General features: G+C 57.4%; 1 protein-coding gene and 1 long non-coding RNA gene across 3 annotated transcripts; one reads left to right on the top strand and one right to left on the bottom strand.

The window, feature by feature from the left end:
- Positions 1 to 253: 253 nt before the first annotated feature.
- Positions 254 to 2667, bottom strand: LOC146751149 (uncharacterized). Its single transcript, XR_014941838.1, has 2 exons — positions 662 to 2667; positions 254 to 548 (listed from the first exon to the last, which is right to left on the bottom strand). It is a non-coding gene; the product is annotated as an uncharacterized LOC146751149 (long non-coding RNA).
- Positions 2623 to 27948, top strand: LOC146751148 (uncharacterized). Of its 2 annotated transcripts, XM_085535464.1 has the most exons (6): positions 2623 to 2695; positions 13047 to 13118; positions 25299 to 25334; positions 25425 to 25453; positions 25662 to 25693; positions 27728 to 27948. In XM_085535464.1, the coding sequence occupies exons 1-6, from the start codon at positions 2632 to 2634 to the stop codon at positions 27846 to 27848; spliced, it is 354 nt and encodes a 117-aa protein (XP_085391590.1). In that variant the 5' UTR covers positions 2623 to 2631; the 3' UTR covers positions 27849 to 27948. The 2 variants fall into 2 exon arrangements, with proteins under 2 accessions (XP_085391590.1, XP_085391591.1); XM_085535465.1 differs by lacking the exon at positions 25299 to 25334.

Genomic DNA, 27948 nt, shown 5'->3' with positions numbered 1-27948 from the left:
GGGGGGTTATGGGGTCGCTATGGGGTTTATTGGGGGGTTTATGGGGGGCTTATGGGGTCTATAAGGGGGGTTATGGGGCTGCCCCATAGACCCCTATTGTCTTTCAGGTCCTCCCCCCCACTAGGGGGCGCTGTGCCCAGAGCCACAAGGGGGCGGGGTTTGAGTTAAGCCCCGCCTCCTCTCTTCCCTCATTGGTCCGTTTTGTCTGTGGGGCCGAAGCTCCGCCCCCTTCGTGCCACTGCCCCATAGCGGGACCCTGCCCCATAGTGCCCCATAGCCCTGCCCCATAGCTGTGCCCTATAGCCCCCATAGAGCCCTATAGGGCAGCCCTATACCCTGCCCCATAGCCCTGCCCCATATCTCTGCCCTATAGCCCTATACCCTGCCCCATAGCCCCCCTATAGGGCAGCCCCATAGCCCACATAGAGCCCTATAAAGCAGCCCCATAGAGCCCTATAGGGCAGCCCCATACCCTGCCCCATAGCTCAGCCCTATAGCCCCATACCCTGCCCCATAGAGCCCCATAGCTCTGCCCCATAGCCCCATATCTCTGCCCCATAGCCCTATTCCCTGCCCCATAGCCCCCCTATAGGGCAGCCCCATAGAGCCCTATAGGGCAGCCCCATATCCGGCCCCATAGCTCAGCCCTATAGCCCCATACCCTGCCCCATAGAGCCCCATAGCCCTGCCCCAAAGCCCCCCTATAGGGCAGCCCCATAGCCCCCATAGAGTCCTATAGGGCAACCCCATACCCTACCCCATAGCCCTGCCCCATAGCCCCCCTATAGGGCAGCCCCATACCCTGCCCCATAGAGCCCCATATCTCTGCCCCATAGCCCCATATCTCTGCCCCATAGCCCTATACCCTGCCCCATAGATCCCTATAGGGCAACCCCATACCCTGCCCCATAGCCCTGCCCCATAGCCCCCCTATAGGGCAGCCCCATAGCCCCCATAGAGCCCTATAGAGCAGCCCCATAGCCCCCCTATAGGGCAGCCCCATAGCCCCCATAGCCCCTATAGGGCAGCCTCATACCCTGCCCCATAGCCCTGCCCCATACCCTATACCCTGCCCCATAGCCCCCCTATAGGGCAGCCCCACACCCTGCCCCATAGAGCCCCATAGCCCTGCCCCATAGCCCCATATCTCTGCCCCATAGCCCTATACCCTGCCCCATAGATCCCTATAGGGCAACCCCATACCCTGCCCCATAGCCCTACCCCATAGCCCCCCTATAGGGCAGCCCCATAGCCCCCATAGAGCCCTATAGAGCAGCCCCATAGATCCCTATAGGGCAGCCCCACACCCAGCCCCACATCGCTGTGCCCCGTGGCCACGCCCCTTATTCATAAGCCCCGCCCCCTCCTTATTTATAACCCCGCCCCCTAATTACAAACCCCGCCCCTTATTCATAATCCCAGCCCTCTCATTGGCCCAGCCCATTTAAAGCCCCGCCCCTTATTTATAAGCCCCGCCCCCTTTCGAGGCCACGCCCCCATTCATAAGCCACGCCCCTATTCATAAGCTCCGCCCTCTATTCACAATCCCAGCCCTCTCATTGGCCCAGCCCATTTAAAGCCCCGCCCCTTATTCATAAGCCCCGCCCCCTCCCTATCTATAGCCCCGCCCCTTATTCATAAGCTCCGCCCCTTATTCATAATCCCAGCCCCCTCATTGGCCCAGCCCATTTAAAGCCCCGCCCCTTATTCATAAGCCCCGCCCCCTCCCTATCTATAGCCCCGCCCCTTATTCATAAGCTCCGCCCCTTATTCATAATCCCAGCCCTCTCATTGGCCCAGCCCATTTAAAGCCCCGCCCCTTATTTATAAGCCCCGCCCCCTTTCGAGGCCCCGCCCTATTCATAAGCCCCGCCCCCATTCATAATCCCAGCCCCCCTATTGGTCCAGCCCATCTATAAGCCCCGCCCCTTTATTTATAAGCCCCGCCCCTATTCACAATCCCAACCCTCTCATTGGCCCAGCCCATTTCTAAGCCCCGCCCCTTATTCATAAGCACCGCCCCTTCTTGGCCACGCCCCTATTCGTAAGCCCCGCCCACTTATTCATAAACCCCGCCCCTTATTCATAATCCCAGCCCTCTCATTGGCCCAGCCCATTTAAAGCCCCGCCCCTTATTCATAAGCCCCGCCCCTCCCTATTTATAGCCCCGCCCCTATTCATAAGCCACGCCCCCATTCATAAGCTCCGCCCTCTATTCATAATCCCAGCCCTCTCATTGGCCCAGCCCATTTAAAGCCCCGCCCTTTATTTATAAGCCCCGCCCCCTTTCAAGGCCCCGCCCCCATTCATAAGCCCCGCCCCCATCCATAATCCCAGCCCCCCATTGGCCCAGCCCATCTATAAGCCCCGCCCCTTTATTTATAAGCCCCGCCCCTATCCATAATCCCAGCCCTCTCATTGGCCCAGCCCATTTCTAAAGCCCCGCCCACTATTTCTAAGCCCCGCCCCCTTCTATTGTCTGTCTCGTGCCGTGATTGTGACGTAACGCGCGTTGAGGGGGCGGGGCGTGGGGAGCGGCAGCCAATAAACGGAGAGAACCCGTCGTGACCCCGCCCCCCTCGGTTCGTGACGTCATTTAAGCGCGCGGCGCCGTCGGATGACGTCACTGTCATGGCGGACTACCTGGGTTTGACGGACGAGGAGCTGCTGAGGAAGCTGCGGAGGGGGAGAGAGGGTGGGGGGCGATATGGGGCCTCTATGGGGCTCTATAGGGCTCTATGGGGCCTCTATGGGGCTCTATGGGGCTCTATGGGGCACAATGGGTTTCTATGGGGCTCTATGGGGTCTCTATGGGGCACAATGGGGCTCTATGGGGTTCTATGGGGCCTCTATGGGGCTCTATGGGGTGTTATGGGGTCTCTATGGGGCACAGTGGGGTGGTATGGGGTCTCTATGGGGCACAATGGGGTGGTATGGGGTCTCTATGGGGCACAATGGGGTGGTATGGGGTCTCTATGGGGCGCTATGGGGCACAATGGGGTTCTATGGGGTCTCTATGGGGCTCTATGGGACAGAATGGGGTTCTATGGGGCCTCTATGGGGCTCTATGGGGCACAATGGGCCTCTATGGGGCCTCTATGGGGCTCTATGGGGCCTCTATGGGGCTCTATGGGGTCCTATGGGGTCTCTATGGGGTGTTATGGGGTTCTATGGGGTCTCTATGGGGTTCTATGGGGCACAATGGGTTTCTATGGGGCTCTATGGGGTCCCTGGGATTCTATGGGGCACAATGGGATTCTATGGGGCTCTATGGTGTCTCTATGGGGCACAATGGGGTTCTATGGGGCTCTATGGGGCTCTATGGGGCACTATGGGGCTCTATGGGGTTCTATGGGGCCTCTATGGGGTTCTATGGGGCTCTATGTGGTCTCTATGGGGCACAATGGGGTTCTATGGGGCTCTATGGGGTCTCTATGGGGCACAGTGGGGTGGTATGGGGCGCTATGGGGCTCTATGGGGCACCATGGGGTTCTATGGGGCTCTATGGGGTTCTATGGGGCCTCTATGGGGCTCTGTGGGGTTCTATGGGGTGTTATGGGGTCTCTATGGGGCACAATGGGGCTCTATGGGGCTCTATGGGGTCTCTATGGGATTCTATGGGGCACAATGGGGTTCTATGGGGCCTCTATGGGGCTCTATGGGGTCTCTATGGGGCACAATGGGGTTCTATGGGGCTCTATGGGGCTCTATGGGGTCCTATGGGGTCTCTATGGGGTGTTATGGGTCTCTATGGGGTCTCTATGGGGTTCTATGGGGTGTTATGGGGTCTCTATGGGGCTCTATGGGGTCTCTATGGGGCTCTGTGGGGCTCTATGGGGTCTCTATGGGGCTCTATGGGGTCTCTATGGGATTCTATGGGGCACAATGGGGTTCTATGGGGCTCTATGGGGTCTCTATGGGGCTCTATGGGGCACAATGGGGTTCTATGGGGTCTCTATGGGGTCTCTATGGGGCTCTATGGGGCACAATGGGGTTCTATGGGGCTCTATGGGGCTCTATAGGGCTCTATGGGGTTCTATGGGGCCTCTATGGGGCTCTATGGGGTCTCTATGGGGTGTTATAGGGTCTCTATGGGGCACAATGGGGCTCTATGGGGCTCTATGGGGTCCTATGGGGCTCTATGGGGTGTCTATAGGGCTCTATGGGGTGTTATGGGGTCTCTATGGGGCCTCTATGGGGTCTCTATGGGGCTCTATGGGGCACAATGGGGTTCTATGGGGCTCTATGGGGTCTCTATGGGATTCTATGGGGCACAATGGGATTCTATGGGGCTCTATGGGGCCTCTATGGGGCTCTATGGGGCTCTATGGGGCTCTATGGGGCTCTATGGGGTCTCTATGGGATTCTATGGGGCACAATGGGATTCTATGGGGCTCTATGGGGCCTCTATGGGGCTCTATGGGGCTCTATGGGGCCTCTATGGGGCTCTATGGGGCACCATGGGGTTCTATGGGGCCTCTATGGGGCTCTGTGGGGTTCTATGGGTCTCTATGGGGTCTCTATGGGGTCTCAGTGGGTCTCTAGGGGGCTCTGTGGGGAGCTATGGGGTTCTATGGGGTCTCTATGGGGCTCTGTGGGACAGAATGGGGTTCTATGTGGTCTCTATGGGGCTCTGTGGGGTCTCTATGGGGCACAGTGGAATTCTATGGGGTCTCTGTGGGTCTCTATGGGGAGCTATGGGGCACAATGGGGTTCTGTGGGGTCTCTATGGGGCTCTATGGGACAGAATGGGGTTCTATGGGGTTTCTATGGGGCTCTATGGGGTGTTATGGAGTCTCTATGGGACACATGGGGCCTCTATGGGGCGATATGGGGTTCTATGGGGTCTCTATGGGGCTCTATGGGACAGAATGGGGTTCTATGGGGTCTCTATGGGGCACAATGGGGTTCTATGTGGTCTCTATGGGGCTCTGTGGGGTCTCTATGGGGCACAGTGGGGTGGTATGGGGCCTCTATGGGGCTCTATGGGGCTCTATGGGGTTCTATGGGGCCTCTATGGGGCTCTGAGGGGTTCTATGGGGTGTTATGGGGTCTCTATGGGGCACAATGGGGCTCTATTGGGTTCTATGGGGTCTCTATGGGGTCTCTATGTGGCTCTATGGGGTCTTTATGGGGCACAGTGGGGTGGTATGGGGCCTCTATGGGGCTCTATGGGGCTCAATGGGGTTCTATGGGGCTCTATGGGGTCTCTATGGGGCACAGTGGGGTGGTATGGGGCCTCTATGGGGCTCTATGGGGCTCTATGGGGTGTCTATAGGGCTCTATGGGGTGTTATGGGGTCTCTATGGGGCCTCTATGGGGCTCTATGGGGTCTCTATGGGATTCTATGGGGCACAATGGGTTTCTATGGGGCTCTATGGGGTCTCCATGGTGCACAATGGTGTCTCTATGGGGCGCTATGGGGCTCTATGGGGTCTCTATGGGGCCTCTATGGGGCTCTATGGGATTCTATGGGGCACAATGGGGTTCTATGGGGCTCTGTGGGGAGCTATGGGGCACAATGGGGTTCTGTGGGGCTCTATGGGGTCTCTATGGGATTCTATGGGGCACAATGGGGTTCTATGGGGTGCTATGGGGTTCTATGGGGCTCTATGGGGCCTCTATGGGGCTCTGTGGGGTTCTATGGGGCCTCTATGGGGCTCTGTGGGGTTCTATGGGGTGTTATGGGGTCTCTATGGGGCACAATGGAGCTCTATGGGGTCTCTATGGGGCTCTATGGGGTCTCTATGGTGCACAATGGTGTCTCTATGGGGCGCTATGGGGCGCTATGGGGTTCTATGGGGCTCTATGGGGCACAATGGGGCTCTATGGGGTGTCTATAGGGCTCTATGGGGTGTTATGGGGTCTCTATGGGGCACAGTGGGGCGATATGGGGTCTCTATGGGATTCTATGGGGCACAGTGGGGTTCTATGGGGTCTCTATGGGGCGCTATGGGGCACAATGGGGTTCTATGGGGTCTCTATGGGGTGTTATGGGGTCTCTATGGGGCACAATGGAGCTCTATGGGGTCTCTATGGGGCGCTATGGGGCACAATGGGGCTCTATGGGGTCTCTATGGGGTTCTATGGGGCTTTATGGGGCTCTGTGAGGCGCTATGGGGCACAGTGGGGTCTCTATGGGGCTCTATGGGGTCTCTATGGGGCACAATGGAGCTCTATGGGGTCTCTATGGGGCGCTGTGGGGCACAGTGGGGTTCTATGGGGCTCTATGGGGTTCTATGGGGCCTCTATGGGGCTCTGTGGGGTTCTATGGGGCTCTATGGGGTCTCTATGGGGCACAATGGTGTCTCTATGGGGCGCTATGGGGTTCTATGGGGTCTCTATGGGGTTCTATGGGGTGTTATGGGGTCTCTATGGGGCTCTATGGGGTTCTATGGGGCCTCTATGGGGCTCTGTGGGGTTCTATGGGGTGTTATGGGGTCTCTATGGGGCGCTATGGGGCTCTATGGGGTCTCTATGGGGCACAATGGGGCACCATGGGTCTCTATGGGGTCTCTATGGGGTTCTATGGGGCCTCTATGGGCCTCTATGGGGCTCTATGGGGCGCTATGGGGTCTCTATGGGGCTCTATGGGGTCTCTATGGGATTCTATGGGGCACAATGGGGTTCTATGGGGCTCTATGGGGTCTCTATGGGGCTCTATGGGGTCCTATGGGGTCTCTATGGGTCTCTATGGGGCACAATGGGGCTCTATGGGGCTCTATGGGGTTCTATGGGGCCTCTATGGGGCTCTGTGGGGTTCTATGGGGTGTTATGGGGCTCTATGGGGCACCATGGGGTCCTATGGGGTCTCTATGGGGTTCTATGGGGCCTCTATGGGGCTCTGTGGGGTTCTATGGGGTGTTATGGGGTCTCTATGGGGCACAATGGAGCTCTATGGGGTCTCTATGGGGCGCTATGGGGCACAATGGGGTTCTACGGGGCACAATGGCGTCTCTATGGGGCGCTATGGGGCTCTATGGGGTCTCTATGGGGCTCTATGGGGCACCATGGGGTTCTATGGGGTCTCTATGGGGTTCTATGGGGCCTCTATGGGGCTCTGTGGGGTTCTATGGGGTGTTATGGGGTCTCTATGGGGCACAATGGGGCTCTATGGGGTTCTATGGGGCCTCTATGGGGCTCTATGGGGTCTCTATGGGATTCTATGGGGCACTATGGGGTTCTATGGGGCTCTATGGGGTCTCTATGGGGCACAGTGGGGTGGTATGGGGCCTCTATGGGGCTCTATGGGGCTCTATGGGGTTCTATGGGGCCTCTATGGGGCTCTATGGGATTCTATGGGGCTCTATGGGGTGTCTATAGGGCTCTATGGGGTTCTATGGGGCACAATGGGGTCTCTATGGGGCGCTATGGGATTCTATGGGGCACAATGGGGTTCTATGGGGCTCTATGGGGTCTCTATGGGGCACAGTGGGGTGGTATGGGGCCTCTATGGGGCTCTATGGGATTCTATGGGGCACAATGGGGTTCTATGGGGCTCTATGGGGTCTTTATGGGGCACAGTGGGGTGGTATGGGGCCTCTATGGGGCTCTATGGGGCACAATGGGTTCTATGGGGCTCTATGGGGTCTCTATGGGGCACAATGGTGTCTCTGTGGGGTGCTATGGGGCTCTATGGGGTCTCTATGGGGCTCTATGGTGCGCCATGGGGTTCTATGGGGTCTCTATGGGGTTCTATGGGGCACAATGGGATTCTATGGGGCTCTATGGGATTCTATGGGGCACAATGGGATTCTATGGGTCTCTATGGGATTCTATGGGGCACAATGGGATTCTATGGGGCTCTATGGGGTCTCTATGGGGCTCTATGGGGCACCATGGGGTTCTATGGGGTCTCTATGGGGTGTTATGGGGTTCTATGGGGTTCTATGGGGTTCTATGGGGCCTCTATGGGGCCTCTATGGGGCTCTATAGGGCTCTATGGGGTCTCTATGGGGCTCTCTAGGGCTCTATGGGGCTCTATGGGACAGAATGGGGTTCTATGGGGGCTCTATGGGGTGTTATGGGGTCTCTATGGGGCACAATGGGGCTCTATGGGGTTCTATGGGGCCTCTATGGGGCTCTATGGGGTCTCTATGGGATTCTATGGGGCACAATGGGGTTCTATGGGGCTCTATGGGGCACAGTGGGGTGGTATGGGGCCTCTATGGGGCTCTATGGGGCTCTATGGGGTCTCTATGGGGCACAATGGTGTCTCTATGGGGCGCTATGGGGCTCTATGGGGTCTCTATGGGGCTCTATGGGGCACAATGGGGTTCTATGGGGCTCTGTGGGGTTCTATGGGGTGTTATGGGGTCTCTATGGGGCACAATGGAGTTCTATGGGGTCTCTATGGGGCGCTATGGGGCACAATGGGGTTCTATGGGGCACAATGGTGTCTCTATGGGGCGCTATGGGGCTCTGTGGGGAGCTATGGGGCACAATGGGGCTCTATGGGGTCTCTATGGGGCTCTATGGGACAGAATGGGGTTCTATGTGGTCTCTATGGGGTTCTATGGGGCCTCTATGGGGCTCTGTGGGGTTCTATGGGGTGTTATGGGGTCTCTATGGGGCACAATGGAGCTCTATGGGGTCTCTATGGGGCGCTATGGGGTTCTACGGGGCACAATGGGGTCTCTATGGGGCGCTATGGGGCTCTATGGGGTCTCTATGGGGCACAATGGGGCTCTATGGGGTTCTATGGGGTCTCTATGGGGTTCTATGGGGCCTCTATGAGGCTCTGTGGGGCTCTATGGGGTGTCTATAGGGCTCTATGGGGTCTCTATGGGGCTCTATGGGATTCTATGGGGCACAATGGGGCTCTATGGGGTCTCTATGGGATTCTATGGGGCACAATGGGATTCTATGGGGCACAATGGAGCTCTATGGGGTCTCTATGTGGCGCTATGGGGCGCTATGGGCCTCTATGGGGCTCTATGGGGTCCTATGGGGTCTCTGTGGGGTTCTATGGGGCCTCTATGGGGCTCTATGGGATTCTATGGGGCACAATGGGGTTCTATGGGGCTCTATGGGGTCTCTATGGGGGCTCTATGGGGCTCTATGGGGTCCTATGGGGTCTCTATGGGTCTCTATGGGGCACAATAGGGCTCTATGGGGCTCTATGGGGTTCTATGGGGCCTCTATGGGGCTCTGTGGGGTTCTATGGGGTGTTATGGGGTCTCTATGGGGCACAATGGGGCTCTATGGGGCTCTATGGGGTCTCTATGTGGTCTCTATGGGGCACAATGGGGTTCTATGGGGCTCTATGGGGTCTCTATGGGGCACAGTGGGGTGGTATGGGGCGCTATGGGGCTCTATGGGGCACCATGGGGTTCTATGGGGTCTCTATGGGGTTCTATGGGGCCTCTATGGGGCTCTGTGGGGTTCTATGGGGTGTTATGGGGTCTCTATGGGGCACAATGGAGCTCTATGGGGTCTCTATGGGGCTCTATGGGGTGTCTATAGGGCTCTATGGGGTGTTATGGGGTCTCTATGGGGCCTCTATGGGGCTCTATGGGGTCTCTATGGGATTCTATGGGGCACAATGGGATTCTATGGTGCTCTATGGGGTCTCCATGGGGCACAATGGTGTCTCTATGGGGCGCTATGGGGCTCTATGGGGTCTCTATGGGGCTCTATGGGGCACCATGGGGTTCTATGGGGTGCTATGGGGTTCTATGGGGCTCTGTGGGGTTCTATGGGGTGTTATGTGGTCTCTATGGGGCACAATGGGTCTCTGTGGGGTTCTATGGGGCCTCTATGGGGCTCTATGGGGTCTCTATGGGATTCTATGGGGCACAATGGGTTTCTATGGGGCTCTATGGGGTCTCTGTGGGGCACAATGGTGTCTCTATGGGGTGCTATGGGGCTCTATGGGGTCTCTATGGGGCAATATGGGGCACCATGGGGTTCTATGGGGCTCTATGGGGTCTCTATGGGGCACAGTGGGGTGGTATGGGGCCTCTATGGGGCTCTATGGGGCTCTATGGGGTTCTATGGGGCTCTATGGGGTGTCTATAGGGCTCTATGGGGTGTTATGGGGTCTCTATGGGGCACAATGGGGTGGTATGGGGTCTCTATGGGGCGCTATGGGGCATAATGGGGCACTATGGGGTTCTATGGGGCTCTATAGGGTGTCTATAGAGCTCTATGGGGTGTTATGGGGTCTCTATGGGGCCTCTATGGGGCTCTATGGGGCACTATGGGATTCTATGGGGCACAATGGGGTTCTATGGGGCCTCTATGGGGCTCTATGGGGCTCTATGGGGCTCTATGGGGCACAATGGGGTTCTATGGGGCTCTATGGGGTCTCTATGGGGCACAGTGGGGTGGTATGGGGCCTCTATGGGGCTCTATGGGGCTCTATGGGGTCCTATGGGGCTCTATGGGGTGTCTATAGGGCTCTATGGGGTGTTATGGGGTCTCTATGGGGCCTCTATGGGGTCTCTATGGGATTCTATGGGGCACAATGGGGTTCTATGGGGCTCTATAGGGTCTCTATGGGGCTCTATGGGGCACAATGGGGTTCTATGGGGTCTCTATGGGGTTCTATGGGGCACAATGGGGTCTCTATGGGATTCTATGGGGCACAATGGGATTCTATGGGGCTCTATGGGGTCTCTATGGGGCTCTATGGGGCTCTATGGGGTCTCTGTGGGGTTCTATGGGGCCTCTATGGGGCTCTGTGGGGTTCTATGGGGTGTTATGGGGCCTCTATGGGGCTCTATGGGGTCTCTATGGGATTCTATGGGGCACAATGGGTTTCTATGGGGTGCTATGGGGTCTCTATGGGGCACAATGGTGTCTCTATGGGGCGCTATGGGCCTCTATGGGGCCTCTATGGGGCTCTATGGGATTCTATGGGGCACAATGGGGTTCTATGGGGCTCTATGGGGCCTCTATGGGGCTCTATGGGGCACAATGGGTTTCTATGGGGTTCTATGGAGCCTCTATGGGGCTCTATGGGGCACCATGGGGTTCTATGGGGTCTCTATGGGGTTCTATGGGGCCTCTATGGGGCTCTGTGGGGTTCTATGGGGTGTTATGGGGTCTCTATGGGGCACAATGGGGCTCTATGGGGCTCTATGGGGTCTCTATGGGGCACAATGGTGTCTCTATGGGGTGCTATGGGGCTCTATGGGGTGTTATGGGGTCTCTATGGGGCACAATGGGGCTCTATGGGGTTCTATGGGGCCTCTATGGGGCTCTGTGGGGTTCTATGGGGTGTTATGGGGTCTCTATGGGGCACAGTGGGGTGGTATGGGGTCTCTATGGGATTCTATGGGGCACAATGGGGTTCTATGGGGCTCTATGGGGTGTCTATAGGGCTCTATGGGGTGTTATGGGGTCTCTGTGGGGCACAGTGGGGTGGTATGGGTTCTCTATGGGATTCTATGGGGCACAATGGGATTCTATGGGGCTCTATGGGGTCTCCATGGTGCACAATGGTGTCTCTATGGGGCGCTATGGGGCTCTATGGGGTCTCTATGGGGCACAATGGAGCTCTATGGGGTCTCTATGGGGCACAATGGGGCTCTATGGGGTCTCTATGGGGCTCTATGGGGCACAATGGGGTTCTATGGGGTCTCTATGGAGTTCTATGGGGCCTCTATGGGGCTCTGTGGGGCTCTATGGGGTCTCTATGGGGCTCTATGGGGCACCATGGGGTTCTATGGGGTCTCAATGGGGTTCTATGGGGCCTCTATGGGGCTCTGAGGGGTTCTATGGGGTGTTATGGGGTCTCTATGGGGCACAATGGGGCTCTATAGGGCTCTATGGGGTTCTATGGGGCCTCTATGGGGCTCTATGGGATTCTATGGGGCACAATGGGGTTCTATGGGGCTCTATGGGGTCTCTATGGGGCACAGTGGGGTGGTATGGGGCCTCTATGGGGCTCTATGGGGCACAATGGGGTTCTGTGGGGCTCTATGGGGTCTCTATGGGGCACAGTGGGGTGGTATGGGGCCTCTATGGGGCGCTATGGGGCACAATGGGGTGTTATGGGGTCTCTATGGGGCACAATGGGGCTCTATGGGGCTCTATGGGGTCTCTATGGGGCACAATGGGGCTCTATGGGGTCTCTATGGGGCACAATGGGGCTCTATGGGACTCTATGGGGCAATATGGGGCACCATGGGGTTCTATGGGGTCTCTATGGGGTTCTGTGGGGCCTCTATGGGGCTCTGTGGGGTTCTATGGGGTGTTATGGGGTCTCTATGGGGCACAATGGAGCTCTATGGGGTCTCTATGGGGCGCTATGGGGCACAATGGGGTTCTACGGGGCACAATGGGGTCTCTATGGGACGCTATGGGGCTCTATGGGGTCTCTATGGGGCACAGTGGGGTTCTATGGGGTCTCTATGGGGCACTATGGGTCTCTGTGGGGAGCTATGCAGCACAATGGGGTTCTATGGGGTCTCTATGGGGTTTTATGGGGTCTCTATGGGGCACAATGGGGTGGTATGGGGTCTCTATGGGGCTCTGTGGGGCGCTATGGGGCTCAATGTGGTCTCTATGGGGCTCTATGGGGCACAATGGGGTTCTATGGGGCTTTATGGGGCTCTGTGAGGTGCTATGGGGCACAATGGGATCTCTATGGGGCGCTATGGGGTCTCTATGGGGCACAATGGTGTCTCTGTGGGGCGCTATGGGGCTCTATGGGGTCTCTATGGGGCACAGTGGGGTGGTATGGGGCCTCTATGGGGCGCTATGGGGCACAATGGGGTCTCTATGGGGCACAATGGTGTCTCTGTGGGGCGCTATGGGGCTCTATGGGGTCTCTATGGGGCACAGTGGGGTGGTATGGTGCCTCTATGGGGCGCTATGGGGCACAATGGGGTTGCTATGGGGTCTCTATAGGGTGTTATGGGTCTCTATGGGGTCCCTATGGGTCCCTATTGGTCTCTGTGGGTCTCTATGGGTCCCTATGGGTCTCTATGGGTCTCTATGGGTCCCTATGGGTCCCTATGGGTCTCTATGGGTCCCTATGGGTCTCTATGGGTCTCTATGGGTCTCTATGGGTCCCTATGGGTCTCTATGGGTCGCAGGCCCCACACGCAACCTGTACCACCTGAAGGTCGTGGAGTACGAGAGACAGCGGCGCTGCCGGGGGGGGACAGGTGGGTGCCCCATAACTGCCCCATAACCACCCCATAACGACCCCATAGCTGCCCCATAGCTGCCCCATAGATACCCCATAGCTGCCCCATAGATACCCCATAGCTGCCCCATAGACACCCCATAGATACCCCATAGCTGCCCCATGGCTGCCCCATAGATACCCCATAGCTGCCCCATAGCTGCCCCATAGATACCCCATAGCTGCCCCATAGCTGCCCCATAGATACCCCATAGCTGCCCCATAGCTGCCCCATAGCTGCCCCATAGCTGCCCCATAGCTGCCCCATAGATACCCCATAGCTGCCCCATAGCTGCCCCATAGATACCCCATAGCTGCCCCATAGATACCCCATAGCTGCCCCATAGCTGCCCCATAGATACCCCATAGCTGCCCCATAGATAACCCATAGCTGCCCCATAGCTGCCCCATAGATACCCCATAGCTGCCCCATAGCTGCCCCATAGATACCCCATAGCTGCCCCATAGATACCCCATAGCTGCCCCATAGCTGCCCCATAGATACCCCATAGCTGCCCCATAGATACCCCATAGCTGCCCCATAGCTGCCCCATAGATACCCCATAGCTGCCCCATAGATACCCCATAGCTGCCCCATAGACACCCCATAGATACCCCATAGCTGCCCCATGGCTGCCCCATAGATACCCCATAGCTGCCCCATAGCTGCCCCATAACAACCCCATAGCTGCCCTATAGCTGCCCCATACCTGCCCCATAACAACCCCATAGCTGCCCCATAGCTGCCCCATAACAACCCCATACCTGCCCTATAGCTGCCCCATAGCTGCCCCATAGATACCCCATAGCTGCCACATAGATACCCCATAGCTGCCCCATAGATACCCCATAGCTGCCCCATGGCTGCCCCATAGATACCCCATAGCTGCCCCATAGCTGCCCCATAGCTGCCCCATAGCTGCCCCATAGCTGCCCCATAGATACCCCATAGCTGCCCCATAGATACCCCATAGCTGCCCCATAGCTGCCCCATAGATACCCCATAGCTGCCCCATAGATACCCCATAGCTGCCCCATAGATACCCCATAGATACCCCATAGCTGCCCCATGGCTGCCCCATAGATACCCCATAGCTGCCCCATAGCTGCCCCATAGATACCCCATAGCTGCCCCATAGCTGCCCCATAGATACCCCATAGCTGCCCCATAGATACCCCATAGCTGCCCCATAGCTGCCCCATAGCTGCCCCATAGCTGCCCCATAGATACCCCATAGCTGCCCCATAGCTGCCCCATAGATACCCCATAGCTGCCCCATAGATACCCCATAGCTGCCCCGTAGCTGCCCCATAGCTGCCCCATAGCTGCCCCATAGATACCCCATAGCTGCCCCATAGATACCCCATAGCTGCCCCATAGATACCCCATAGCTGCCCCATAGACACCCCATAGATACCCCATAGCTGCCCCATGGCTGCCCCATAGATACCCCATAGCTGCCCCATAGCTGCCCCATAGATACCCCATAGCTGCCCCATAGCTGCCCCATAGATACCCCATAGCTGCCCCATAGCTGCCCCATAGCTGCCCCATAGCTGCCCCATAGCTGCCCCATAGATACCCCATAGCTGCCCCATAGCTGCCCCATAGATACCCCATAGCTGCCCCATAGATACCCCATAGCTGCCCCATAACTGCCCCATAGATACCCCATAGCTGCCCCATAGATAACCCATAGCTGCCCCATAGCTGCCCCATAGATACCCCATAGCTGCCCCATAGCTGCCCCATAGATACCCCATAGCTGCCCCATAGATACCCCATAGCTGCCCCATAGCTGCCCCATAGATACCCCATAGCTGCCCCATAGATACCCCATAGCTGCCCCATAGACACCCCATAGATACCCCATAGCTGCCCCATGGCTGCCCCATAGATACCCCATAGCTGCCCCATAGCTGCCCCATAACAACCCCATAGCTGCCCTATAGCTGCCCCATACCTGCCCCATAACAACCCCATAGCTGCCCCATAGCTGCCCCATAACAACCCCATACCTGCCCTATAGCTGCCCATAGCTGCCCCATAACAACCCCATAGCTGCCCCATACCTGCCCCATAGCTGCCCCATAGCTGCCCCATAACAACCCCATAGCTGCCCCATAGCTGCCCCATAACAACCCCATAGCTGCCCTATAGCTGCCCCATAGCTGCCCCATAGCTGCCCCATACCTGCCCCATAGCTGCCCCATAGCTGCCCCATAACAACCCCATAGCTGCCCCATAACTGCCCCATAGACACCCCATAGCTGCCCCATAGCTGCCCCATAGCTGCCCCATAGCTGCCCCATAGCTGCCCTATAGCTACCCCATAACTGCCCCATAGCTGCCCCATAGCTGCCCCATAGACACCCCATAGCTGCCCCATAGCTGCCCCATAGCTGCCCCATAGACACCCCATAGCTGCCCCATAGATACCCCATAGATACCCCATAGCTGCCCCATAGCTGCCCCATAGACACCCCATAGCTGCCCCATAGACACCCCATAGATACCCCATAGCTGCCCCATAGATACCCCATAGCTGCCCCATAGACACCCCATAGCTGCCCCATAGATACCCCATAGATACCCCATAGCTGCCCCATAGCTGCCCCATAGACACCCCATAGCTGCCCCATAGACACCCCATAGACACCCCATAGCTGCCCCATAGATACCCCATAGCTGCCCCATAGACACCCCATAGCTGCCCCATAGATACCCCATAGATACCCCATAGCTGCCCCATAGACACCCCATAGCTGCCCCATAGACACCCCATAGACACCCCATAGCTGCCCCATAGATACCCCATAGCTGCCCCATAGACACCCCATAGCTGCCCCATAGATACCCCATAGATACCCCATAGCTGCCCCATAGCTGCCCCATAGCTGCCCCATAGATACCCCATAGCTGCCCCATAACCACCCCATAACCGCCCCATAGATACCCCATAGCTGCCCCATAGACACCCCATAGATACCCCATAGCTGCCCCATGGCTGCCCCATAGATACCCCATAGCTGCCCCATAGCTGCCCCATAGATACCCCATAGCTGCCCCATAGCTGCCCCATAGATACCCCATAGCTGCCCCATAGCTGCCCCATAGCTGCCCCATAGCTGCCCCATAGCTGCCCCATAGATACCCCATAGCTGCCCCATAGCTGCCCCATAGATACCCCATAGCTGCCCCATAGATACCCCATAGCTGCCCCATAACTGCCCCATAGATACCCCATAGCTGCCCCATAGATAACCCATAGCTGCCCCATAGCTGCCCCATAGATACCCCATAGCTGCCCCATAGCTGCCCCATAGATACCCCATAGCTGCCCCATAGATACCCCATAGCTGCCCCATAGCTGCCCCATAGATACCCCATAGCTGCCCCATAGATACCCCATAGCTGCCCCATAGACACCCCATAGATACCCCATAGCTGCCCCATGGCTGCCCCATAGATACCCCATAGCTGCCCCATAGCTGCCCCATAACAACCCCATAGCTGCCCTATAGCTGCCCCATACCTGCCCCATAACAACCCCATAGCTGCCCCATAGCTGCCCCATAACAACCCCATAGATACCCCATAGCTGCCCCATAGATACCCCATAGCTGCCCCATAGCTGCCCCATAGATACCCCATAGCTGCCCCATAGACACCCCATAGCTGCCCCATAGATACCCCATAGATACCCCATAGCTGCCCCATAGCTGCCCCATAGCTGCCCCATAGATACCCCATAGCTGCCCCATAACCACCCCATAACCGCCCCATAGATACCCCATAGCTGCCCCATAGACACCCCATAGATACCCCATAGCTGCCCCATGGCTGCCCCATAGATACCCCATAGCTGCCCCATAGCTGCCCCATAGATACCCCATAGCTGCCCCATAGCTGCCCCATAGATACCCCATAGCTGCCCCATAGCTGCCCCATAGCTGCCCCATAGCTGCCCCATAGCTGCCCCATAGATACCCCATAGCTGCCCCATAGCTGCCCCATAGATACCCCATAGCTGCCCCATAGATACCCCATAGCTGCCCCATAACTGCCCCATAGATACCCCATAGCTGCCCCATAGATAACCCATAGCTGCCCCATAGCTGCCCCATAGATACCCCATAGCTGCCCCATAGCTGCCCCATAGATACCCCATAGCTGCCCCATAGATACCCCATAGCTGCCCCATAGCTGCCCCATAGATACCCCATAGCTGCCCCATAGATACCCCATAGCTGCCCCATAGACACCCCATAGATACCCCATAGCTGCCCCATGGCTGCCCCATAGATACCCCATAGCTGCCCCATAGCTGCCCCATAACAACCCCATAGCTGCCCTATAGCTGCCCCATACCTGCCCCATAACAACCCCATAGCTGCCCCATAGCTGCCCCATAACAACCCCATACCTGCCCTATAGCTGCCCATAGCTGCCCCATAACAACCCCATAGCTGCCCCATACCTGCCCCATAGCTGCCCCATAGCTGCCCCATAACAACCCCATAGCTGCCCCATAGCTGCCCCATAACAACCCCATAGCTGCCCTATAGCTGCCCCATAGCTGCCCCATAGCTGCCCCATACCTGCCCCATAGCTGCCCCATAGCTGCCCCATAACAACCCCATAGCTGCCCCATAACTGCCCCATAGACACCCCATAGCTGCCCCATAGCTGCCCCATAGCTGCCCCATAGCTGCCCCATAGCTGCCCTATAGCTACCCCATAACTGCCCCATAGCTGCCCCATAGCTGCCCCATAGACACCCCATAGCTGCCCCATAGCTGCCCCATAGCTGCCCCATAGACACCCCATAGCTGCCCCATAGATACCCCATAGATACCCCATAGCTGCCCCATAGCTGCCCCATAGACACCCCATAGCTGCCCCATAGACACCCCATAGATACCCCATAGCTGCCCCATAGATACCCCATAGCTGCCCCATAGACACCCCATAGCTGCCCCATAGATACCCCATAGATACCCCATAGCTGCCCCATAGCTGCCCCATAGACACCCCATAGCTGCCCCATAGACACCCCATAGACACCCCATAGCTGCCCCATAGATACCCCATAGCTGCCCCATAGACACCCCATAGCTGCCCCATAGATACCCCATAGATACCCCATAGCTGCCCCATAGACACCCCATAGCTGCCCCATAGACACCCCATAGACACCCCATAGCTGCCCCATAGATACCCCATAGCTGCCCCATAGACACCCCATAGCTGCCCCATAGATACCCCATAGATACCCCATAGCTGCCCCATAGCTGCCCCATAGCTGCCCCATAGATACCCCATAGCTGCCCCATAACCACCCCATAACCGCCCCATAGATACCCCATAGCTGCCCCATAGACACCCCATAGATACCCCATAGCTGCCCCATGGCTGCCCCATAGATACCCCATAGCTGCCCCATAGCTGCCCCATAGATACCCCATAGCTGCCCCATAGCTGCCCCATAGATACCCCATAGCTGCCCCATAGCTGCCCCATAGCTGCCCCATAGCTGCCCCATAGCTGCCCCATAGATACCCCATAGCTGCCCCATAGCTGCCCCATAGATACCCCATAGCTGCCCCATAGATACCCCATAGCTGCCCCATAACTGCCCCATAGATACCCCATAGCTGCCCCATAGATAACCCATAGCTGCCCCATAGCTGCCCCATAGATACCCCATAGCTGCCCCATAGCTGCCCCATAGATACCCCATAGCTGCCCCATAGATACCCCATAGCTGCCCCATAGCTGCCCCATAGATACCCCATAGCTGCCCCATAGATACCCCATAGCTGCCCCATAGACACCCCATAGATACCCCATAGCTGCCCCATGGCTGCCCCATAGATACCCCATAGCTGCCCCATAGCTGCCCCATAACAACCCCATAGCTGCCCTATAGCTGCCCCATACCTGCCCCATAACAACCCCATAGCTGCCCCATAGCTGCCCCATAACAACCCCATACCTGCCCTATAGCTGCCCATAGCTGCCCCATAACAACCCCATAGCTGCCCCATACCTGCCCCATAGCTGCCCCATAGCTGCCCCATAACAACCCCATAGCTGCCCCATAGCTGCCCCATAACAACCCCATAGCTGCCCTATAGCTGCCCCATAGCTGCCCCATAGCTGCCCCATACCTGCCCCATAGCTGCCCCATAGCTGCCCCATAACAACCCCATAGCTGCCCCATAACTGCCCCATAGACACCCCATAGCTGCCCCATAGCTGCCCCATAGCTGCCCCATAGCTGCCCCATAGCTGCCCTATAGCTACCCCATAACTGCCCCATAGCTGCCCCATAGCTGCCCCATAGACACCCCATAGCTGCCCCATAGCTGCCCCATAGCTGCCCCATAGACACCCCATAGCTGCCCCATAGATACCCCATAGATACCCCATAGCTGCCCCATAGCTGCCCCATAGACACCCCATAGCTGCCCCATAGACACCCCATAGACACCCCATAGCTGCCCCATAGATACCCCATAGCTGCCCCATAGACACCCCATAGCTGCCCCATAGATACCCCATAGATACCCCATAGCTGCCCCATAGACACCCCATAGCTGCCCCATAGACACCCCATAGACACCCCATAGCTGCCCCATAGACACCCCATAGATACCCCATAGCTGCCCCATAGATACCCCATAGCTGCCCCATAGACACCCCATAGCTGCCCCATAGATACCCCATAGATACCCCATAGCTGCCCCATAGCTGCCCCATAGCTGCCCCATAGATACCCCATAGCTGCCCCATAACCACCCCATAACCGCCCCATAGATACCCCATAGCTGCCCCATAGACACCCCATAGATACCCCATAGCTGCCCCATGGCTGCCCCATAGATACCCCATAGCTGCCCCATAGCTGCCCCATAGATACCCCATAGCTGCCCCATAGCTGCCCCATAGATACCCCATAGCTGCCCCATAGCTGCCCCATAGCTGCCCCATAGCTGCCCCATAGATACCCCATAGCTGCCCCATAGCTGCCCCATAGATACCCCATAGCTGCCCCATAGATACCCCATAGCTGCCCCATAACTGCCCCATAGATACCCCATAGCTGCCCCATAGATAACCCATAGCTGCCCCATAGCTGCCCCATAGATACCCCATAGCTGCCCCATAGCTGCCCCATAGATACCCCATAGCTGCCCCATAGATACCCCATAGCTGCCCCATAGCTGCCCCATAGATACCCCATAGCTGCCCCATAGATACCCCATAGATACCCCATAGCTGCCCCATAGCTGCCCCATAGACACCCCATAGCTGCCCCATAGACACCCCATAGATACCCCATAGCTGCCCCATAGATACCCCATAGCTGCCCCATAGACACCCCATAGCTGCCCCATAGATACCCCATAGATACCCCATAGCTGCCCCATAGCTGCCCCATAGACACCCCATAGCTGCCCCATAGACACCCCATAGACACCCCATAGCTGCCCCATAGATACCCCATAGCTGCCCCATAGACACCCCATAGCTGCCCCATAGATACCCCATAGATACCCCATAGCTGCCCCATAGACACCCCATAGCTGCCCCATAGACACCCCATAGACACCCCATAGCTGCCCCATAGATACCCCATAGCTGCCCCATAGACACCCCATAGCTGCCCCATAGATACCCCATAGATACCCCATAGCTGCCCCATAGCTGCCCCATAGCTGCCCCATAGATACCCCATAGCTGCCCCATAACCACCCCATAACCGCCCCATAGATACCCCATAGCTGCCCCATAGATACCCCATAGCTGCCCCATAGCTGCCCCATAGATACCCCATAGCTGCCCCATAGATACCCCATAGCTGCCCCATAGACACCCCATAGATACCCCATAGCTGCCCCATGGCTGCCCCATAGATACCCCATAGCTGCCCCATAGCTGCCCCATAACAACCCCATAGCTGCCCTATAGCTGCCCCATACCTGCCCCATAACAACCCCATAGCTGCCCCATAGCTGCCCCATAACAACCCCATACCTGCCCTATAGCTGCCCATAGCTGCCCCATAGCTGCCCCATAGCTGCCCCATACCTGCCCCATAGCTGCCCCATAGCTGCCCCATAACAACCCCATAGCTGCCCCATAGCTGCCCCATAACAACCCCATAGCTGCCCTATAGCTGCCCCATAGCTGCCCCATAGCTGCCCCATACCTGCCCCATAGCTGCCCCATAGCTGCCCCATAACAACCCCATAGCTGCCCCATAACTGCCCCATAGACACCCCATAGCTGCCCCATAGCTGCCCCATACCTGCCCCATAGCTGCCCCATAGCTGCCCCATAACAACCCCATAGCTGCCCCATAGCTGCCCCATAACAACCCCATAGCTGCCCTATAGCTGCCCCATAGCTGCCCCATAGCTGCCCCATACCTGCCCCATAGCTGCCCCATAGCTGCCCCATAACAACCCCATAGCTGCCCCATAACTGCCCCATAGACACCCCATAGCTGCCCCATAGCTGCCCCATAGCTGCCCCATAGCTGCCCCATAGCTGCCCTATAGCTACCCCATAACTGCCCCATAGCTGCCCCATAGCTGCCCCATAGACACCCCATAGCTGCCCCATAGCTGCCCCATAGCTGCCCCATAGACACCCCATAGCTGCCCCATAGATACCCCATAGATACCCCATAGCTGCCCCATAGACACCCCATAGCTGCCCCATAGACACCCCATAGACACCCCATAGCTGCCCCATAGATACCCCATAGCTGCCCCATAGACACCCCATAGCTGCCCCATAGATACCCCATAGATACCCCATAGCTGCCCCATAGACACCCCATAGCTGCCCCATAGACACCCCATAGACACCCCATAGCTGCCCCATAGACACCCCATAGATACCCCATAGCTGCCCCATAGATACCCCATAGCTGCCCCATAGACACCCCATAGCTGCCCCATAGATACCCCATAGATACCCCATAGCTGCCCCATAGCTGCCCCATAGCTGCCCCATAGATACCCCATAGCTGCCCCATAACCACCCCATAACCGCCCCATAGATACCCCATAGCTGCCCCATAGACACCCCATAGATACCCCATAGCTGCCCCATGGCTGCCCCATAGATACCCCATAGCTGCCCCATAGCTGCCCCATAGATACCCCATAGCTGCCCCATAGCTGCCCCATAGATACCCCATAGCTGCCCCATAGCTGCCCCATAGCTGCCCCATAGCTGCCCCATAGCTGCCCCATAGATACCCCATAGCTGCCCCATAGCTGCCCCATAGATACCCCATAGCTGCCCCATAGATACCCCATAGCTGCCCCATAACTGCCCCATAGATACCCCATAGCTGCCCCATAGATAACCCATAGCTGCCCCATAGCTGCCCCATAGATACCCCATAGCTGCCCCATAGCTGCCCCATAGATACCCCATAGCTGCCCCATAGATACCCCATAGCTGCCCCATAGCTGCCCCATAGATACCCCATAGCTGCCCCATAGATACCCCATAGCTGCCCCATAGACACCCCATAGATACCCCATAGCTGCCCCATGGCTGCCCCATAGATACCCCATAGCTGCCCCATAGCTGCCCCATAACAACCCCATAGCTGCCCTATAGCTGCCCCATACCTGCCCCATAACAACCCCATAGCTGCCCCATAGCTGCCCCATAACAACCCCATACCTGCCCTATAGCTGCCCATAGCTGCCCCATAACAACCCCATAGCTGCCCCATACCTGCCCCATAGCTGCCCCATAGCTGCCCCATAACAACCCCATAGCTGCCCCATAGCTGCCCCATAACAACCCCATAGCTGCCCTATAGCTGCCCCATAGCTGCCCCATAGCTGCCCCATACCTGCCCCATAGCTGCCCCATAGCTGCCCCATAACAACCCCATAGCTGCCCCATAACTGCCCCATAGACACCCCATAGCTGCCCCATAGCTGCCCCATAGCTGCCCCATAGCTGCCCCATAGCTGCCCTATAGCTACCCCATAACTGCCCCATAGCTGCCCCATAGCTGCCCCATAGACACCCCATAGCTGCCCCATAGCTGCCCCATAGCTGCCCCATAGACACCCCATAGCTGCCCCATAGATACCCCATAGATACCCCATAGCTGCCCCATAGCTGCCCCATAGACACCCCATAGCTGCCCCATAGACACCCCATAGATACCCCATAGCTGCCCCATAGATACCCCATAGCTGCCCCATAGACACCCCATAGCTGCCCCATAGATACCCCATAGATACCCCATAGCTGCCCCATAGCTGCCCCATAGACACCCCATAGCTGCCCCATAGACACCCCATAGACACCCCATAGCTGCCCCATAGATACCCCATAGCTGCCCCATAGACACCCCATAGCTGCCCCATAGATACCCCATAGATACCCCATAGCTGCCCCATAGACACCCCATAGCTGCCCCATAGACACCCCATAGACACCCCATAGCTGCCCCATAGATACCCCATAGCTGCCCCATAGACACCCCATAGCTGCCCCATAGATACCCCATAGATACCCCATAGCTGCCCCATAGCTGCCCCATAGCTGCCCCATAGATACCCCATAGCTGCCCCATAACCACCCCATAACCGCCCCATAGATACCCCATAGCTGCCCCATAGATACCCCATAGCTGCCCCATAGCTGCCCCATAGATACCCCATAGCTGCCCCATAGATACCCCATAGCTGCCCCATAGACACCCCATAGATACCCCATAGCTGCCCCATGGCTGCCCCATAGATACCCCATAGCTGCCCCATAGCTGCCCCATAACAACCCCATAGCTGCCCTATAGCTGCCCCATACCTGCCCCATAACAACCCCATAGCTGCCCCATAGCTGCCCCATAACAACCCCATACCTGCCCTATAGCTGCCCATAGCTGCCCCATAGCTGCCCCATAGCTGCCCCATACCTGCCCCATAGCTGCCCCATAGCTGCCCCATAACAACCCCATAGCTGCCCCATAGCTGCCCCATAACAACCCCATAGCTGCCCTATAGCTGCCCCATAGCTGCCCCATAGCTGCCCCATACCTGCCCCATAGCTGCCCCATAGCTGCCCCATAACAACCCCATAGCTGCCCCATAACTGCCCCATAGACACCCCATAGCTGCCCCATAGCTGCCCCATAGCTGCCCCATAGCTGCCCCATAGCTGCCCTATAGCTACCCCATAACTGCCCCATAGCTGCCCCATAGCTGCCCCATAGACACCCCATAGCTGCCCCATAGCTGCCCCATAGCTGCCCCATAGACACCCCATAGCTGCCCCATAGATACCCCATAGATACCCCATAGCTGCCCCATAGCTGCCCCATAGACACCCCATAGCTGCCCCATAGACACCCCATAGATACCCCATAGCTGCCCCATAGATACCCCATAGCTGCCCCATAGACACCCCATAGCTGCCCCATAGATACCCCATAGATACCCCATAGCTGCCCCATAGCTGCCCCATAGACACCCCATAGCTGCCCCATAGACACCCCATAGACACCCCATAGCTGCCCCATAGATACCCCATAGCTGCCCCATAGACACCCCATAGCTGCCCCATAGATACCCCATAGATACCCCATAGCTGCCCCATAGACACCCCATAGCTGCCCCATAGACACCCCATAGACACCCCATAGCTGCCCCATAGATACCCCATAGCTGCCCCATAGACACCCCATAGCTGCCCCATAGATACCCCATAGATACCCCATAGCTGCCCCATAGCTGCCCCATAGCTGCCCCATAGATACCCCATAGCTGCCCCATAGATACCCCATAGCTGCCCCATAACCACCCCATAACCGCCCCATAGATACCCCATAGCTGCCCCATAGATACCCCATAGCTGCCCCATAGATACCCCATAGCTGCCCCATAGATACCCCATAGCTGCCCCATAACCACCCCATAACCGCCCCATAGATACCCCATAGCTGCCCCATAGATACCCCATAGCTGCCCCATAGATACCCCATAACCGCCCCATAGATACCCCATAGCTGCCCCATAGATACCCCATAGCTGCCCCATAGCTGCCCCATAGATACCCCATAACTGCCCCATAGCTGCCCCATAACCCCATGGTCACGTGACCCCCCCCCAGCCCCCCCGGAAGAGGAAGAGGAAGAAGAGGAAGAAGGTGAGAAAAGGGGGCGGAGCCAAACAGGACAAAAATGGGCGGGGCTTCAATGAGGCCACGCCCACAAACCTTTGGCTCCGCCCCCTTTAGGCCTTGACCACGCCCCCATGGACCAGGAGGTGAGTTGGGGGGGGCGGAGCCAATCGCAATGAGGGGCGGGGCCTTGAGCCAATCACAATCAGCGTGGCTTAGAAGGGGGCGGGGATTAAATGTGAGTGGAGCCAATCACGATTAAGGGGCGTGGCCTCTGCTATGGGGGGGGCTTATATAGGGGGCGTGGCTTTAGAGTGGGCGGAGCCTAATGTTGACCAATCACGTTTCACGCAGCCTTGGCCACGCCCACAGGAGCTACTGGATAGGTGAGACCCATAGCGACCCATAGAGACCCCATAGAGACCCATTGTGCCCTATAGAGACCCCATTGTGCCCCATAGCACCCCATAGAGACCCCATAGAACCCCATTGTGCCTTATTGTGCCCTATAGAGACCCCATTGTGCCCCATAGAGACCCCATAGTGCCCCATAGTGCCCCATAGTGCCCCATAGAGACCCCATAGTGCCCCATAGCGCCCCATAGATACCCCATAGAACCTCATTGTGCCCCATAGCGCCCCATAGAGACCCCATAGTGCCCCATAGAGACCCCATAGCGACCCATAGAGACCCCATAGTGCCCCATAGAGACCCATTGTGCCCCATAGCGCCCCATAGAGACCCCATAGAACCCCATTGTGCCCCATAGAGACCCCATTCTGCCCCATAGCGCCCCTTTGTGCCCCATAGAGACCCCATAGAACCCCATTGTGCCCCATAAAGACCCCATAGAACCCCATTGTGCCCCATACCACCCCATTGAGCCCCATAGAACCCCATTGTGCCCCATAGCGCCACATAGAGACCCCATAGATACGCCATTGTGCCCCATAGTGCCCCATAGAGACCCCATATAGGCCCCATAGTGCTCCATAAAGACCCCATAGAACCCCATTGTGCCCCATAGCGCCGCATAGAGACCCCATAGATACCCCATTGTGCCCCATAGAGACCCCATATAGGCCCCATAGTGCCCCATAAAGACCCCATAGAACCTCATTGTGCCCCATACCACTCCATTGAGCCCCATAGAACCCCATTGTGCCCCATAGCGCCGCATAGAGACCCCATAGATACCCCATTGTGCCCCATAGAGACCCCATATAGGCCCCATTGTGCCCCATAGAGACTCCATAGAACCTCATTGTGCCCCATAGCCCCCCACTGTGCCCTATAGAGACCCCATTTTGCCCCATAGCGCCCCATAGAGACCCCATAGAGACCCATTGTGCCCCATAGAGACCCCATAGCGCCCCAGAGACCCCATAGAGACCCCATAGTGCCCCATAGTGCCCCATAGAACCCCATTGTGCCCCATAGAGACCCCATAGAGCCCCATTGTGCCCCATAGCGCCCCATAGAGACCCCATAGAGACCCATAGTGCCTCATAGAGACCCCATAGAACCCCATAGAGACTCCATTGTGCCCCATAGAACCCCATTCTGCCCCATAGCGCCCCATTGTACCTCATAGAGACCCCATAGAGACCCCATTGTGCCCCATAGTGCCCCATAGAGACCCCATTCTGCCCCATAGTGCCCCATAGAGACCCCATAGATACCCCATTGTGCCCCATAGAGACCCCATATAGGCCCCATTGTGCCCCATAGAGACTCCATAGAACCTCATTGTGCCCCATAGCCCCCCACTGTGCCCTATAGAGACCCCATTTTGCCCCATAGCGCCCCATAGAGACCCATTGTGCCCCATAGAGACCCCATAGCGCCCCAGAGACCCCATAGAGACCCCATAGTGCCCCATAGTGCCCCATAGAACCCCATTGTGCCCCATAGAGACCCCATAGAGCCCCATTGTGCCCCATAGCGCCCCATAGAGACCCCATAGAGACCCATAGTGCCTCATAGAGACCCCATAGAACCCCATAGAGACTCCATTGTGCCCCATAGAACCCCATTCTGCCCCATAGCGCCCCATTGTACCTCATAGAGACCCCATAGAGACCCCATTGTGCCCCATAGTGCCCCATAGAAACCCATTGTGCCCTATAGAAACCCCATTGTGCCCCATAGAGACCCCATAGAGCCCCATTGTGCACCATAGAGCCCCTTTTCTGCCCCATAGAGACCCCATAGAACCCCACTGTGTTCTCCATATAGACCCCATATCGCCCCAGAGACCCCATAGCACCCCATTGTGCCCCATAGAACCCATCCTGTCCCATAGTGCCCTATTGTGCCCCATAGAACCCCATAGAGACCCCATTGTATCTCCCCATTGTTCCCTATGGGGCTCAAAGGAGGCGTGGCCTATGAGTGACCACGCCCCCTTGTCTCTCAGGCCCCGCCCACCCGCTGACCACGCCCCCCGGAGGCTCCTCCCCTTGGCCCCGCAGCTATTGGTTCTCGGCTTGTGGGGGGCGGGGCTTGCGCTGCTGGGCTGGATCCGGATTGGTGCTTGAAGAAGTGGGCGTGGTCATGACGTCACAATCGGAAGTGGGCGGGGCTTTCATTCATTCATTCATCTTTATTCATTCAAATAAAGGAGGAGATAAGAATGAA

The sequence above is a fragment of the Coturnix japonica genome, unplaced genomic scaffold (assembly GCF_054131305.1).
Source record: "Coturnix japonica strain WE unplaced genomic scaffold, WE-NBRP24 Scf124, whole genome shotgun sequence".
Taxonomy (NCBI): Eukaryota; Metazoa; Chordata; class Aves; order Galliformes; family Phasianidae; genus Coturnix; species Coturnix japonica.
Note: the sequence above shows the minus strand (reverse complement) of the source record. Positions and strands in the feature narration are given on the sequence as shown.

Excerpts from the sequence above, each read along its gene's own strand:
- LOC146751148 (XM_085535464.1), top strand. The coding sequence starts at position 2,632 with ATGGCGGACTACCTGGGTTTGACGGACGAGGAGCTGCTGAGGAAGCTG. Across the intron at positions 25,335-25,424 it reads AGAGGAAGAAGAGGAAGAAG|GCCTTGACCACGCCCCCATG; the intron begins GTGAGAAAAGGG and ends CGCCCCCTTTAG. Across the intron at positions 25,454-25,661 it reads ACGCCCCCATGGACCAGGAG|CCTTGGCCACGCCCACAGGA; the intron begins GTGAGTTGGGGG and ends CGTTTCACGCAG.